This window comes from Semicossyphus pulcher, unplaced genomic scaffold (genome assembly GCF_022749685.1).
Source record: "Semicossyphus pulcher isolate SPU_LCO1_2020_fin unplaced genomic scaffold, fSemPul1.0.p SCAF_23, whole genome shotgun sequence".
In the NCBI taxonomy this organism is placed as follows: Eukaryota; Metazoa; Chordata; class Actinopteri; order Labriformes; family Labridae; genus Semicossyphus; species Semicossyphus pulcher.
In genome coordinates, this window is record NW_027211697.1 from 11,807,421 (window position 1) to 11,820,000 (window position 12,580).

At 46.6% G+C, this 12,580-nt stretch overlaps 1 protein-coding gene across 2 annotated transcripts in view; it reads right to left on the minus strand.

Moving 5' to 3' along the window:
* Nucleotides 1-728: 728 nt before the first annotated feature.
* Nucleotides 729-12,580, minus strand: part of LOC138603000 (retinoic acid-induced protein 1) — a 13,721-nt gene continuing 1,869 nt past the window's right edge. Inside the window, exons 1-4 of one of the 2 annotated variants that reach the window (XM_069674647.1) lie at nt 7,913-12,580; nt 7,620-7,713; nt 6,643-6,692; nt 2,221-2,314 (exon numbers count right to left, since the gene is read on the minus strand). The exon at nt 7,913-12,580 is cut by the window's right edge and continues 1,869 nt beyond it. In XM_069674647.1, coding sequence (XP_069530748.1) covers nt 2,306-2,314; nt 6,643-6,692; nt 7,620-7,713; nt 7,913-12,580 — 4,821 coding nt within the window. In that variant the 3' untranslated portion in view covers nt 2,221-2,305. Of the gene's footprint in view, nt 2,315-6,642; nt 6,693-7,619; nt 7,714-7,912 lie in introns of both variants that reach the window. The other variant, XM_069674646.1, reaches the window with a different exon arrangement.

Sequence of the window (12,580 nt, forward strand, 5' to 3'; positions counted from 1 at the left end):
CGCTTAGCTCCGACTACCGTCTCTGGAAGACCAACCACTGCTGGGTGATGGAAAACACGTCACTAAAGGCTTTCCCACTGGTCAAAAAACCCACTAACACCTGGCTTCTTTGCTTAATGGGAAAGATTACAATCTGCATTCAGACCCAGGTCAAACGACTCTGCTGTAGACCCGGATAATTATCACCTCGGCTCCAATTGGCACTGATGGGAACACAAAACCCGGGTCGACACGCTAATCTCCGCCCCCATTTCCGGCGCGATGCTATGCTCCGTCGCTACCTTCTGCGACTCCTTGTCATCTCAACTACAAATTCCGCCCGTCTCCGGCCGAGCAGCTCTCGAACATCGTTCCACATTTGTTGCGCTGAGTTTAATAAACAGACTATAAAGAACCACTGTTTACTAACCCTGTTGTGGGCATGTTTGTGACGTCAGACGGTGACTCAGCAGAAAAGAGACCAAAAGGAGTATACTTCACTGGCAATGGGAACAGAGACAATCGGCATCTATAAGCGGGTCTTCCCGGGTCTGAAAAACCTGCGTCAAAACGCTAAATGTAGGTGGGAAAGGACTATAACAGACATTTATTTACATGAAAGTCTTTGAAATTATTACTTTAAGATCTGTGGGAGAAAGAAAAAATATGCCGGTGTGTTAATGTCGGTGTGTGTTCAGTAAAGACAAAAAGAGCAGGCGTTGGTCATAGCAGCATTGAAAGGTGCTGGTATATTTAACATTGGCGTTACAAAAAACATTTCAAACAAAGTGATGCTGTGTCATCGATTCCAAACAAAGACATGAAAATCAATAAAACGGCATGCTCCAACTTAAGACAAGTGACATTCCCAAAAAAGGTTATTTTTTTCATCAATGGATTCTTTTAATAACATTTTATAAGCAATAACATATTCCATTTTATAGAAAATAAACATCTCTAGGAAATACTATACACAATTATATTAGTACATCACATCTTACATTTAAACAGCATCAAATACTTATATACACATTAAATAATGAGCTTCATAAAAGAGAAAGTTTGGTGTGGCGTTTTTGCACTTTCTTTTATGCTCTAATACTTAAATATGTCTCCTTTTGATATGACCAGTACTTTAACTGCCGCCCGCTGTGCAGGGCGCTGTTACATAGCATGGAAGAGTGAGAGAGGCTACATTTGAGGTACACAAACGGACAGGTGTGTGATGGAACTGAATGAAGAACTTTCTGCACTGTTGTGGGAGGTGAGTATTCATACATGATGGCAATGTTAACAGTAATACTTCTGAACTGTACATAGATATGAGGTGAGATGACCCGACTCCTCCCCTGGAGCTCTGATCTGCGTTCTGTCCCGTGATGATGGCTACTGTACATTTTGAATGTGCACACAGTTGAAATGAAGTAACACTCTTTTTTTTTTTGTCATTTTCCATTTCAGAATAACACAAAGCCTGACATATACCAAGGGTGACGAAGATGATGTCGTATAGTCATAATGCACATCAAAATACATCTCCGAAGATAAGAGCGTTATATTAAAATACTGCGTCCATTTTTTCTTCATTATCAGAATATGTAGAACCTGTAAAGCACGTAATCATGTACAGTTTCCTCTTTTGTTTCGTTTTAAACACACACATTTGAGATAGTACATCCAGTGGTTGGCTGCTGCTTTTTTGATGCATGACATCTTGAATTGGAGATGACCTTCTTACACTCGCTCTGACACATTTGCACACGCACGCTCTGATGACGTGGCTGGAGGATGATGAGTCCTATGATTATCACACACAAGCACTCTCACACGTGCACACGTATCTCCTGGACCACGGACAAGGTGGCCAGAGGGATGCTCCTGTCCAATCAGTGTCCGCCAGGTGTTTGAATATGATAGCAACCCATCCGAAGGCAGAACACACACACATTCTTCGCTCTGCATTTCAAACAGCGCCCACGTGCACTGGGCTCTCTGCACCCAGTCTATCCTCCTGTTAGCGGCTGCCTTCTGCCTTTCAGTGCGGGGCTCAGTTGAGAAAACACATTTCCAGGCCTGGATTCAGGGAGCAGCTTTCCTCTGCGGAGCTTTTCTCCAGGGTCTGTATTGCTCCCAGCTCCGCCTCGGAGCCGCCTTTTTCCCTCCCCCGGCCCCACTGGCCAACCGACGTGCCCGTCCGTCATCAGGGCCACACCGTGTTTTCAGGAATAGGTGGCTGTTAGGACTGTTCCTGTTTGCCTTGCTGGAAAGGTGATGCTTGACCGGCTGTGAGGTGGTGTTGGTGGTGGAGGTGGTGTACTGGAATATCTTACAGGTCCTGCAGAAAAAGGGAAGAGAGACTGACATAAATAAAAGTCACAAACAAAGATGAAGACATGTCTGAGCAAAGGCCCAAACGATTTTTGCGTGGAGGAACAGGCTGCAAATTAGGAAACGATGCAGATCTAAAAACACATGACATAATCCAAAATTCATCAACGGTTTGTCCTGGAAAATAGAAAACGTGCGCCCCCTACAGGCCTGGGGCACTTTCATCGTGATGATAGGATGTGTTTTTGACTTTGCATCGTTTATGTCGGTGGTTCTCACAGCTGGGTCCTGGGACCCCTGGGGGTCCACAAACCAATGCCCGGGGGTTCACAAAAATAATTATAATAAATGTATAACAAATAATAAAATTGTGCTGTATCATTAAAAACTGTATGTCTACAGATGAGGAGCATTTGCGCCAATGAAACAAGCATACTGTGTCTATTACTCCGACCCACGTTTGCTTTGGACCAATAGAAACTGACATGATTGTGACACATCAAATCAAACAGTCACTCAGGTCACAACGAATCGTTCTTGCAGCTTCTTAGCTTGGCTTATTAGCCAATGTTGTGACCAAGTCATCTTGGCTCAAGTCCCAAGTAAGTCTCAAGCAAGTCTCGAGTCATTTTTTCTTGGGCAAGTCGAGTCGAGTCAAGTCACAGGTTATGTGAAGTCAAGTTGAGTCCTTAGTTAAGGCAATTCAAGTCCCGAGTCAAGTCACTTTTTTTCCACCCAAGATCCAGCATCTTACCTGTGGTATCTGGTCTTTATAAAGAGAAAAGACAAGGTGTTAGCAGCTCGTCTAATAATGATATTATTGCCCAATTTATATAACCTGTTCAAAAAGTATGACAGTGAATTGTATCTGTATTATCTTGGCACAGACGCAGCCATGATGATGGTCTGCTCTTAGACCGTATTGAGTAGTAACGAGTACGACTGATGAGGATTCTCATTGGGGGCTTTGATGTTGCGTGTTGCCATAGTGAGGAGTTTGACTGACAGCCAGTCATCCAATCATGACAATCATATACCGGGGAGCTTTTTGAGTCGTCCAATCATGATTCCCAGCATGCGCTGCGCGCATACTTGATAGTTAGAAACTTGACAACATTGAATTCTATCATTTTTTATTTAACAGCTAACATTCAAACTTATGAACACACGCCAGTCACCCGAGTCATCATGCCTCAAGTCAAGTCTCAAGTCATTTATTTTCGCAAGTAATCAAAACAGTGACTTAAGTCGACTCGAGTCCAAGTCAGCAAGTCTCAAGTCCATATCTCTGTTATTAGCTAGCTGGCTAGCATGGAGAAATATTTGTATCAGTCCATATCATTAAGTGATGCTAAACCCAAACAAGCTAAATTGAGAAATATGATAACAGGTGTATCGAGTTTGGTTTTATTGAGAACAGTGACGCGAGACCAAAATGCGTCATGTGTCTACAGTTGCTAGCGAACTGAGCTATGAAGCTAGCCAAGCTAAAGCGACATCTTATTACGAAGCACCCGGAATATGAGGACAAAACGAAGCGAAAGAGCGAGGAATACACCTGCCAGAAAACACAGATAGTGAACATGAGCACAACTTCAGAGAAAGTACAGAAGGCTTCTTATCTGGTCGCTCGATATATTGCTAAAGCGAAGAAGCCAGACACAATTGCAAGAGCTCGTACTTCCAGTGACGGTTGAAATGTGTGACGTTATGGCATGTTCCAATGGCATCTAAGAGTGCAAATGGTAATAATTGGTGTTACGATTGTGAAGGGGTCCTTGGAAAATGTTTTCTCTGGAAAGCGATCCCTGGCCCCAAAAGGGGTTTATGTATTTGCAGCACGTTTCTGTTGTTGTATTTGTTTTTTTGAATTGCCATTAATTCTGCATTTGCAGGCCTTTGAAAATCTTTTGGGTTGTTGCGGCACGATTGCCCCTGTAGGCTACTGTGTCTATTAACATAAAAGCTGCAACACATGGTTACTCATGTTTACTGCAGGTGGAGCTGGTGCAGACCTGCCACTTGGAGCTCTTATATATGTGCTGTACATGCATCTTTGTTAGTGTTCCTGCAGACATGAGAGTGAGCTGGCTGCAGTGTGCGGCAGTGGGGAGACGGATGCAGCTGGCCAGTGAACCAGCTCCGCTGTGAAAGACACAGCAGGAACGCCCACTAATTACACCGCTGTGGTGGTGGTGGTGGAGCTCTTTCTTCCTCCTCTGAAGCCCCCAGTATCTCTCCTCCACTCGCTCTGTCTCTTCTCTCCTTATGGCCCGGACTCAGACCAGCAGCGTCCCTTCATGTCTCCTATCTTTCCCTCGTTCTTTCTTTCTTTTCCGACTCTCTGTCTGAAGTTACCCTCGCTCACTCCCCGTCTTCTGTTTACCTCCCTGGAGTAACTCTCATTATTTTACACATTCAAATCTCACTTGTTTTATCTCTATTTCTCCATCTTACACTGTCTCTCCCTCTGCTGCCTGTCTCTCTTGTTGCCCTTCTTTTCTCCTTCCATCTCTGTGTCTTTCATTCTGTCGCTCTCTGATGTAACTGCCCCCATTCGTCTTTTTTTTCCCGTCTCAGCCGCTGCACAAAACAGTTTTTCTCCTCCCTGCCTCTCTGCCTGTCTCGCTCTCTCGCTCGCTCGCCATGTGTGTACGAGTGTGTGAGCTTACAGGTAGCCTGCTAATGAACCTGTGTGGACGCACACAGTGTGTGTCCCTCAGCTTGGGAGAAACCACAGCTGAAGGCAGCGTGTGTGCACAATTTCATCGATATGTGTGTTCCAGCCCTGAAACCAAGTGAGGGAGAATTTCAGAGGGGGACTCGTGTGTGTGTGTGTGTGTGTGTGTGTGTGTGTGTGTGTGTGTGTACATCTGTATGTGCTTTTCCCTTTGATTAGGCTGCTCTGCGTAAATTGGCGCGGCACAGACCCGCACACACAGACCTTCAGATCCCTCGGCTGATGACAGCTCTGCCTCAGCCCGCTAACAACAATCTCTCTCTGTCTTGCTCTCCTTTTCTCTCTCCGTTTCTCATACTCTATTTCTGCCGCTTAGACGTGGGAGGTGAGGTGAAGAGAGGCGGGGAGAGGAGTAGAGAGGAGATGAGACAGAAAGAGGGAGGAAGGGATGAGGAGCGATGAGGGGAGGACGAGTGAGAATGGAAAAAGGGAGCTCACAAGAGATGTGAGGTGAGCAGAGTGAGAGACGGAGGGAGCTGGAACAGCAGGGAGGCGCAGGAGCAAAACACGGGGAACGGGGAAAATTATGGAGGGAAGAGAAATAACAAGGAGAGGAAGGAGAGAGAAAGGGTGGAGAGAGAGCATGCAGGGAGGATAGCAGGCAGTGATGCTGGGTGGGGTGTTTTGATCAGCAGCCAGCTTTTCATCCCTGTCAGTCTGCACAGAGGAGAACAGGAAAGGAAGGGAGCGAGAGAGGGAGGGAAAGAGGGATGCAGAGAGGGGAGGGAGAGAGGGAGGCTGCTGCAACTGCTGCCTCAATGCACCGCTGCTCCCTGCTGAATGTCAGCATCTCTCCCTCTTTACTTCCCTCCCCGCCTCCCTCTGCATTTGACCTTCCTCTGTGCGCTGCAGTGTGAACACGCCACCACCAGATGGCGTCTGTCTTACAGGAAAGTTGACTGGAATGTTATTAAAGCAAGAGCAGGTGACCCATTGTGTTTGCAGTGGTCTGCAGTCGTGTTTTTTGAGTGACAGCAACACACAAAGGGCGTCCGACTGAGTGTTCATACTGCTGTTTGTGGTTTGGATGGGTTTAGCTTGCCAAGGTCATTGGGAACATATTGATTTGGTAACAAAATATCAGTGAGTCCGAGTGATCTTGGCCTTCATTGGTTACATATTGGCATGGGGGTAGACGGCATACTTGATACCCGTGTACAAGGAACAAGCTGAACCCTCATCTCTCCTACTTTGATCCTTTTTTGTTCTACAAGAGCTGACAATCGTGTTTTCTGTTCTGCACAGTATCATCTATCGAGCCAGGGTGCTGCTGCTTGTGACAGCAATGTGTGAACTCAATTTCTTTTCTTTTTTTTCCCTGTGCTGTGGAGAAGGATGAAGGGCGCAGTGGAGAGGTGGGTGAGAAAAAGTAAGCATAGGAGGGGAGGAGAGGAGAGAAATGCACAGTGGGGGCTCTTATGGGAACCTATGCTCATCTGCAGCACATAAACATGCATGAAAGCATTAATGTCTCTTGCATGGTGCACTACCTTATCCTCTTACACTTCCTCTCTTCTATGCATGACTTCCTGTTAAAGCAGGGTGCTAAAGCATAAGAGATTTCTTTAAGATATTAGAGACTTTCTTTTTCTTACCTCATGTTTAGGACATTTGATGGAGAAGTCATCCTCGTGGAATGTGCAGCCTAAGCGGGGAAGAAAGTAAGCAAACAAAAGGAGAGCAGAAGTTAGACTGTCACGTATAAACCATGACGATAAATAAAACAAATAGCACAAGGCAAATACACACAACAACCTCAACTCAAAAAATCCACATATATGACAAAGAGCTGGGGTTAGAATGAAAAATGAGAGCCAGAAAGAGAGAGAGAGCAACAGAGGAGAGAGAGACTGAGTGGATGAGTTGCGATGCAGGCAGGCAGTCAGATATGGCTGGTGCACTCAGCAGGATTAAAAAGGGCCTCGCTCTGCTCTCTGTGCTGGCTAGGCAGACGTGGCAGGCCTTCTAATCCTCACACTGTACTTCCTTGGCATGAGGTAATGTAAGGGAAAGCCATACAACACACATGCTGATACCCAGACACACGCTTATATCGACAACACACAGAAGCAACATGGCGGTAAGATGCGCCGGTGTTTAGGCGAGCATTCACACATAAAAGCATGCAAACACGGACAGATAGAATGGATGGATGGAGCCACAGGGGTTGTGGTCAATAATGCACGCCCTCCTCCCTCTACCTCTCCCCCCTCTCCCTCTTCCACACTCCGGGGTCCCACTTTCCTCTCATCATCCCCTTTATTCAAAACTCCCTCCCTCCCTTCCTCCTCTTTTGCTCTCCCCAAGCACTCTCAGACATCTCTCCTCGCACTCAATAATGTTACTTCTTGCTGCTTTTTCCCTCTCTCATTTTACCCACATCCACTCCCCCTCTCCTTTCATTTTTCTCCTTTTTTCTACCTGCCTTATTTGTTCCCCTCCCTGTTGCCCTCTAAACCAACGTTCAATCTCCCTTTCCCAATTTCCCTCTTCATTTCTCCTCCCTCTCCCTGACTTTTCTTCCCTTTTCATCCCTTGTTGCTTCTCTTCCTCTCTCGCTGTGGTCTCTTACCTATCTCTTTGGCGCAGACATAGTGGTATTTATGAGAGCAGCCTCTCCAACAGCAGCTGAGGGACGCCCCCGCAATCTGGCACTTGTAGCAGTTCTGGGGTTAGTCAGACAGACGGACATATGGACCGAGACCAATAAAGAAACAAACAAATTGACCGACCGAGGCACATAGGGACAGAGAGGAGAAAAAGGGAAAAAAGGTTGAAAGTTAAAAGCAAGTTCTCAAAGAAGCTGCACAGATTAAATCTTTCCAAACTTACAGAGGCATGCAGAATTGTTTTATACTGTCGTACCGTTTGGGCTGAGTTGTGTGCAGCCTCCTTCAGTCCGTATAGCCTCCCAGCTACCATAATTACCCCCTTGGTCCAGATGGCACAGTTTTCATGGGCCCAGTGCTCCTTAGCCTCTGCCTCCGTCTGTAGCCTTTGGAACATGCTGTCACTGCCCTCTTGGTCACCTGAGGCCCCTGTACTCATCGACTGGAGCTGCTTCATCCGCCTGAATCTCTCTCTGAGCGTTAACCTTCGTGGACCACCCTCCTGACCCGTTCTTTCAGTTCTTTCTGCCCGTCGGAAGCGGCAATGGTGGTGTTTACTACTACTACTACTGCCCTCTTGTGGAGATGCCTCAGTACTGCCCTCCTGTATTGTGCTGCCCTCTGCCTCGTTCTTTGAGTCATTGCCTGATTCTTCAGCGTTGCAACTGTTGTTGTCATCGGTCTTCTCTGACTCTTTCTTGAGGGATTCTCTGTGCGTCGTCGTTAAAACTTTGCGAGGAATGCTATCCTCCGCATAGTACGGTCCACACAAATCACCTAGGTCCCTGTAATTAGCTGGCTTTCCACACAGGCTACATGTAAGACACCTGTCAGTTAGATTTGTATTTACTAAGGGTCCTTGTAGCATGGCAGCAGCATGTGGCACTACTTTTGCAACTGTGAAAGGATTCCTCATTCTGAGTATGCCCTTTTTTCTACGTCTCTGAAATATTACTGCATCCTCAGGCTTGTTGACTATGGCACACCATGAGGAAAAGTTTCTGGAGTTGTTTATCCGTACATAAGGACAGAAAGACAGTTTAGGATTTTGATGGACTGGTCTACGCCTGATTCTTTTTACGGTAATGACCTCAGTCTTTTTTTCTGATATTGTCACTACGGGAACCACGATATCCTCCTTCTCTTTTTCGTTTTCCCTTCTTTCCAGCTCTTCTTTTTCTCTCTCCTCTTTTGCGTCTGATTCACATCCTGCAGCCCTTACTACTGCCTCAATAACCTCCATGGCATCTTTCATCCCGGGTTTTGGCCCAGGCTTTTTGTGGACTTTCACTGGCTTGCCAGGAATCTGCTCTGATGGGGCTTTGCCACGTTTCCTCTTGGTTGAATTTGTGGATGGTTTTCTGCCTCTCCTTGGTTTCTGAATGAGTTCTGTGCTGGTAACCTGGGGGGCTTCTGTGACCTCATCTGGGCTGATTGGCAGAGGTATTGTGGATTCTATGGGGGTTGCCTTCTCTTCTACTTTCTCCTGTTGTTGTTCTGCGGTTTCAATATTTATCTCATCCGCTATCTCTGTTTCTTCTTCAGGGGCTTGGCCTTTTCTCTTCTTCCTCCTCTGCTTTAGGTGCATCTCATGGTTGTTTTTGATGGCCCTCTGCTTTGCGAGCCTTGGTGTTGTAACTATTAGGCTCCCTGCTTCCAAGGCTACTACTGATGCATCTGTACTCTCAACCATGGCCCATCTCTTCCTTTTAGTTCTTGTGGACTTATTGGCAGTAGAAGACACATTTTCTGTGATGTCATCTTTCAACTTTTCTTGAGCTTTGACTTCTACTGGCGCCTCCATTGAACTCCAAACCTTGTCAGCTACACCATCTTGTGGTGTCCCTGGTTTAATGTTTTCCTGATTTGTCTCCTCCTTATTTACAACCTCTTCTTCAGATCCTTGTCTCACTTCCTCTTGTGTTAATGCCTCTTGACTCGCCCCATCTTTTGCTCTTCCTTGTGTTGTCTCTTTTTTCTGTTGCTTCACTCCTTCTTGTCTAGACTCTGTGCTTTTCCCTTCTCCACCTATCATTTCAGGGCTAGGTATGAGAACAGATGTCTCATCTTCCTTTAAGACATGTTGAGACAAAACCTTGGTCGTCACATCATCAGCTAGATTGCTGTCTGTCTGGGGAATCGGGAGGTGTTTCTTCAAGTTAGGAGATGTAATTTTCTGCACCATGGCCTCATACTTTTGACCTCTACCTTTGCGTGGTGGGAGGACTTTTGTTTTGGTAGGGCACTGAGGAGGCACCACGGGCACATCACTAGTGATATCAGTTTCACTGATGTTTGGAGGAGTGTTTTTGGGTGGGGGAGTGACCACAGAGGCTTTCTTGGGTGGCCCTCGCTTTCTTCTGGGGACCGTGACACTCGTGTCTTTAGGCGTAGAGAAAATTTCTTCCAAAAGGGGTGGATCAGGAGGAACGGGTTTAGGTTTGGGTTTTGGACCCCTCTTTTTCTTTACTGGTGTAGTAGGAAGTTCTGGGCTAGGTTTTCGTTTAAGTGGAAGGGATGTCTTTTCTTCAGATTTTTCAGATGGGGGTAATGGTTCAACCTGTGCAGGTGGGTCTGATGGAGCATCAGCATTTTTGACTACATTAGAAATGGGAGTTACAGTTTCTTCCGACGTAACAGACTCCTCTATTTTTGAAGAAATATCACTAGCTTTCACCTCAGTTAGGGTCTGGGGTAAAAGATTCTCTACTATGAATTTTTCTTTTTCTTTCGACAGTTTTTCTTGTGAGGGCTTTCTGGATCTTAAGACCATGTTCTTACTCTCCTTCTCCGGTGCCTTAGTCTCTTGGTTAACTTGTTTTTCTTCCTGGTTTACTTGTTTTACTTCCTGGTTTACTTGTGATATTGTAGCCTTTAAGCTCTTCCTGCCCCTGCTTTGCTGTCCAGTCAAAGATTGAATGGTTTCTTCTTGTTGTACCGGCTTTGCTTTAGAAATTGAGCCTTTGGGGCGACCCACAGATGCCTTTATGGGTGCAGTGTCAGCAGGAGGTAACTCATCTGCCACCTTGGGTCCGGGCTTAGGTTTTGGACCTGGTTTTAGAGCTGGTTTTGGTCCAGGTTTTGATCCAGGTTTTGGCCCAGGTTTTGAACCTGGTTTCGGTCCTGGTTTTCGTTTTACAGGAGTCTCAATTTTCGGTGGCAGCTCTGGTTCATTTGGCACAGGTTTTGGTCCTGGTTTAGGTCCAGGTTTTAAGCCCGGCTTTGGTCCAGGCTTTAGGCCAGTTTTAGGACCTGGTTTTGGACCTGGCTTTGCTCCTGGTTTCGGCCCTGGTTTTGGTCCAGGTTTTGGCCCTGGTTTAGGCCCAGGCTTTGAACCAGGTTTGGGACCGGGTTTTCTCTTCACATGAGGCTCAACTTTGGGTGGCAAGTCTAGTGCATTGAAGGAGCGAGTGCACATTCTTGATCGAAAACCATCAGTTACCATTTTGGGAGTCTGGCTCACAATAGACTCTTGATGAGCTAGGTCCATTTGATCTGAGAATAGCTCAGTTTTGCTCTGAGGCATGCAGGGTTTCTGTGTAGGCGAGGGGGTTCCTTCCTCTGCCTTTTCCCCATCTCTCTCCAAGCTTTGCTGTCGCCTGATTCCCACACCTGACTGCATCATTCTTCTTCTGCCCCTGGCATGTTTGCGTCCATATGACCTGGGCTGAGCAGATGGGGCCACAGGCTCTGGCTTGGCCAAGGGAGTCACAGCACTGGCACAGCTGATGCCCGGCTCCATGTCCTCATCACCTTTTTTGGGGGAGGGTGGAGTGTCTGCCCAGGAGGGGGCTGAGGGAAGTATCGACTTCCCTGGCAGCTGGGGAGAGTCTGGCTCCAGCACTTTAGCATCACTGTTATCCATATGATCCCTGGTCTGAGATGCTGCCTTGTCATTGAGAGCTGAGAAGACTGGCATAGCAGACTGAGGCTGAGGAGCTGTGTCACCAATGGCTGACTCCCTTGTAGAAGCATCTGCCGCAGCTGTTGCTGCTGCTGTATTTGGATGAGCAGGTGCACCTGCGGACTCATTGTCAATATGGAGTTCAGTACTCTGACTCTCTATCCTGCTGCAGAGATCTCCAGGAGGCTTCTCTGGCCCATCTCTATTATTCATGTGCTCCTCAGTCGATGACTGGCTCACTTTCTCTCCCTCCTCCAGTTCCTCCCTAATGTCGGCAGACAGAGAAGGGGAAAGAGTATTTAGCTTTTGTTTCTGTATTTCCTCTTTATCCTCTTCATCGACCTCCTCCTCTCCTTCCCCCTCATCTTCTTCCTCCTCTTCTCTGCTCTCTCTCTTGTCTGAGTTGCCCTCGTCCAAGGCCTCCACTTGGGGGGTTGGGGAGGTGTTTTCTGAGCTGTCGTCCTTCTCTGTGGAATATTGATCCTGTTCAAGGTCACCCCTAGAAACGAAAGGCAATGTTTTCACTGAGCTCTCAGAAGCAGTTGGAGACTCAGATTTGAATGCCTCTGATTTAATCTCATGGCCGAAGTGTTCCTTGTGGCTCGAGTCAGAGAGAGCCGCTGGTGACTCAATGGAGTCTCTTGCATCAGAGTCATATTTACTCTGGACCCCTTGGTACACTGCTTCCTTATAGCAATAGCTTTTGTCTGTCACCTCTTTGTTTACGTCGCTGTAACGAGCTAGGCATTTCTCTTCGTCTGACCATTTCTCCAGATTCTCTGTAGATTTATTTATGTCTGAGTCTCTCTCATGATCAGGAGTTTTATCTGTTGTCACCTCCTCTTTGTCAGCTGATTTCTCAGTCCATGCTGATTCTTCAAAGTTTTCTTTGACAGGCTCACTGATATGATGTATATCTGAAGGGGAGTCCCTTTCTTGTTTCATTGGACTAGGGATTATAATGCTCGTAGGTGACCTCTCATCACCAATGCTCTTCACTGGAGTACTCATGCCATCTCC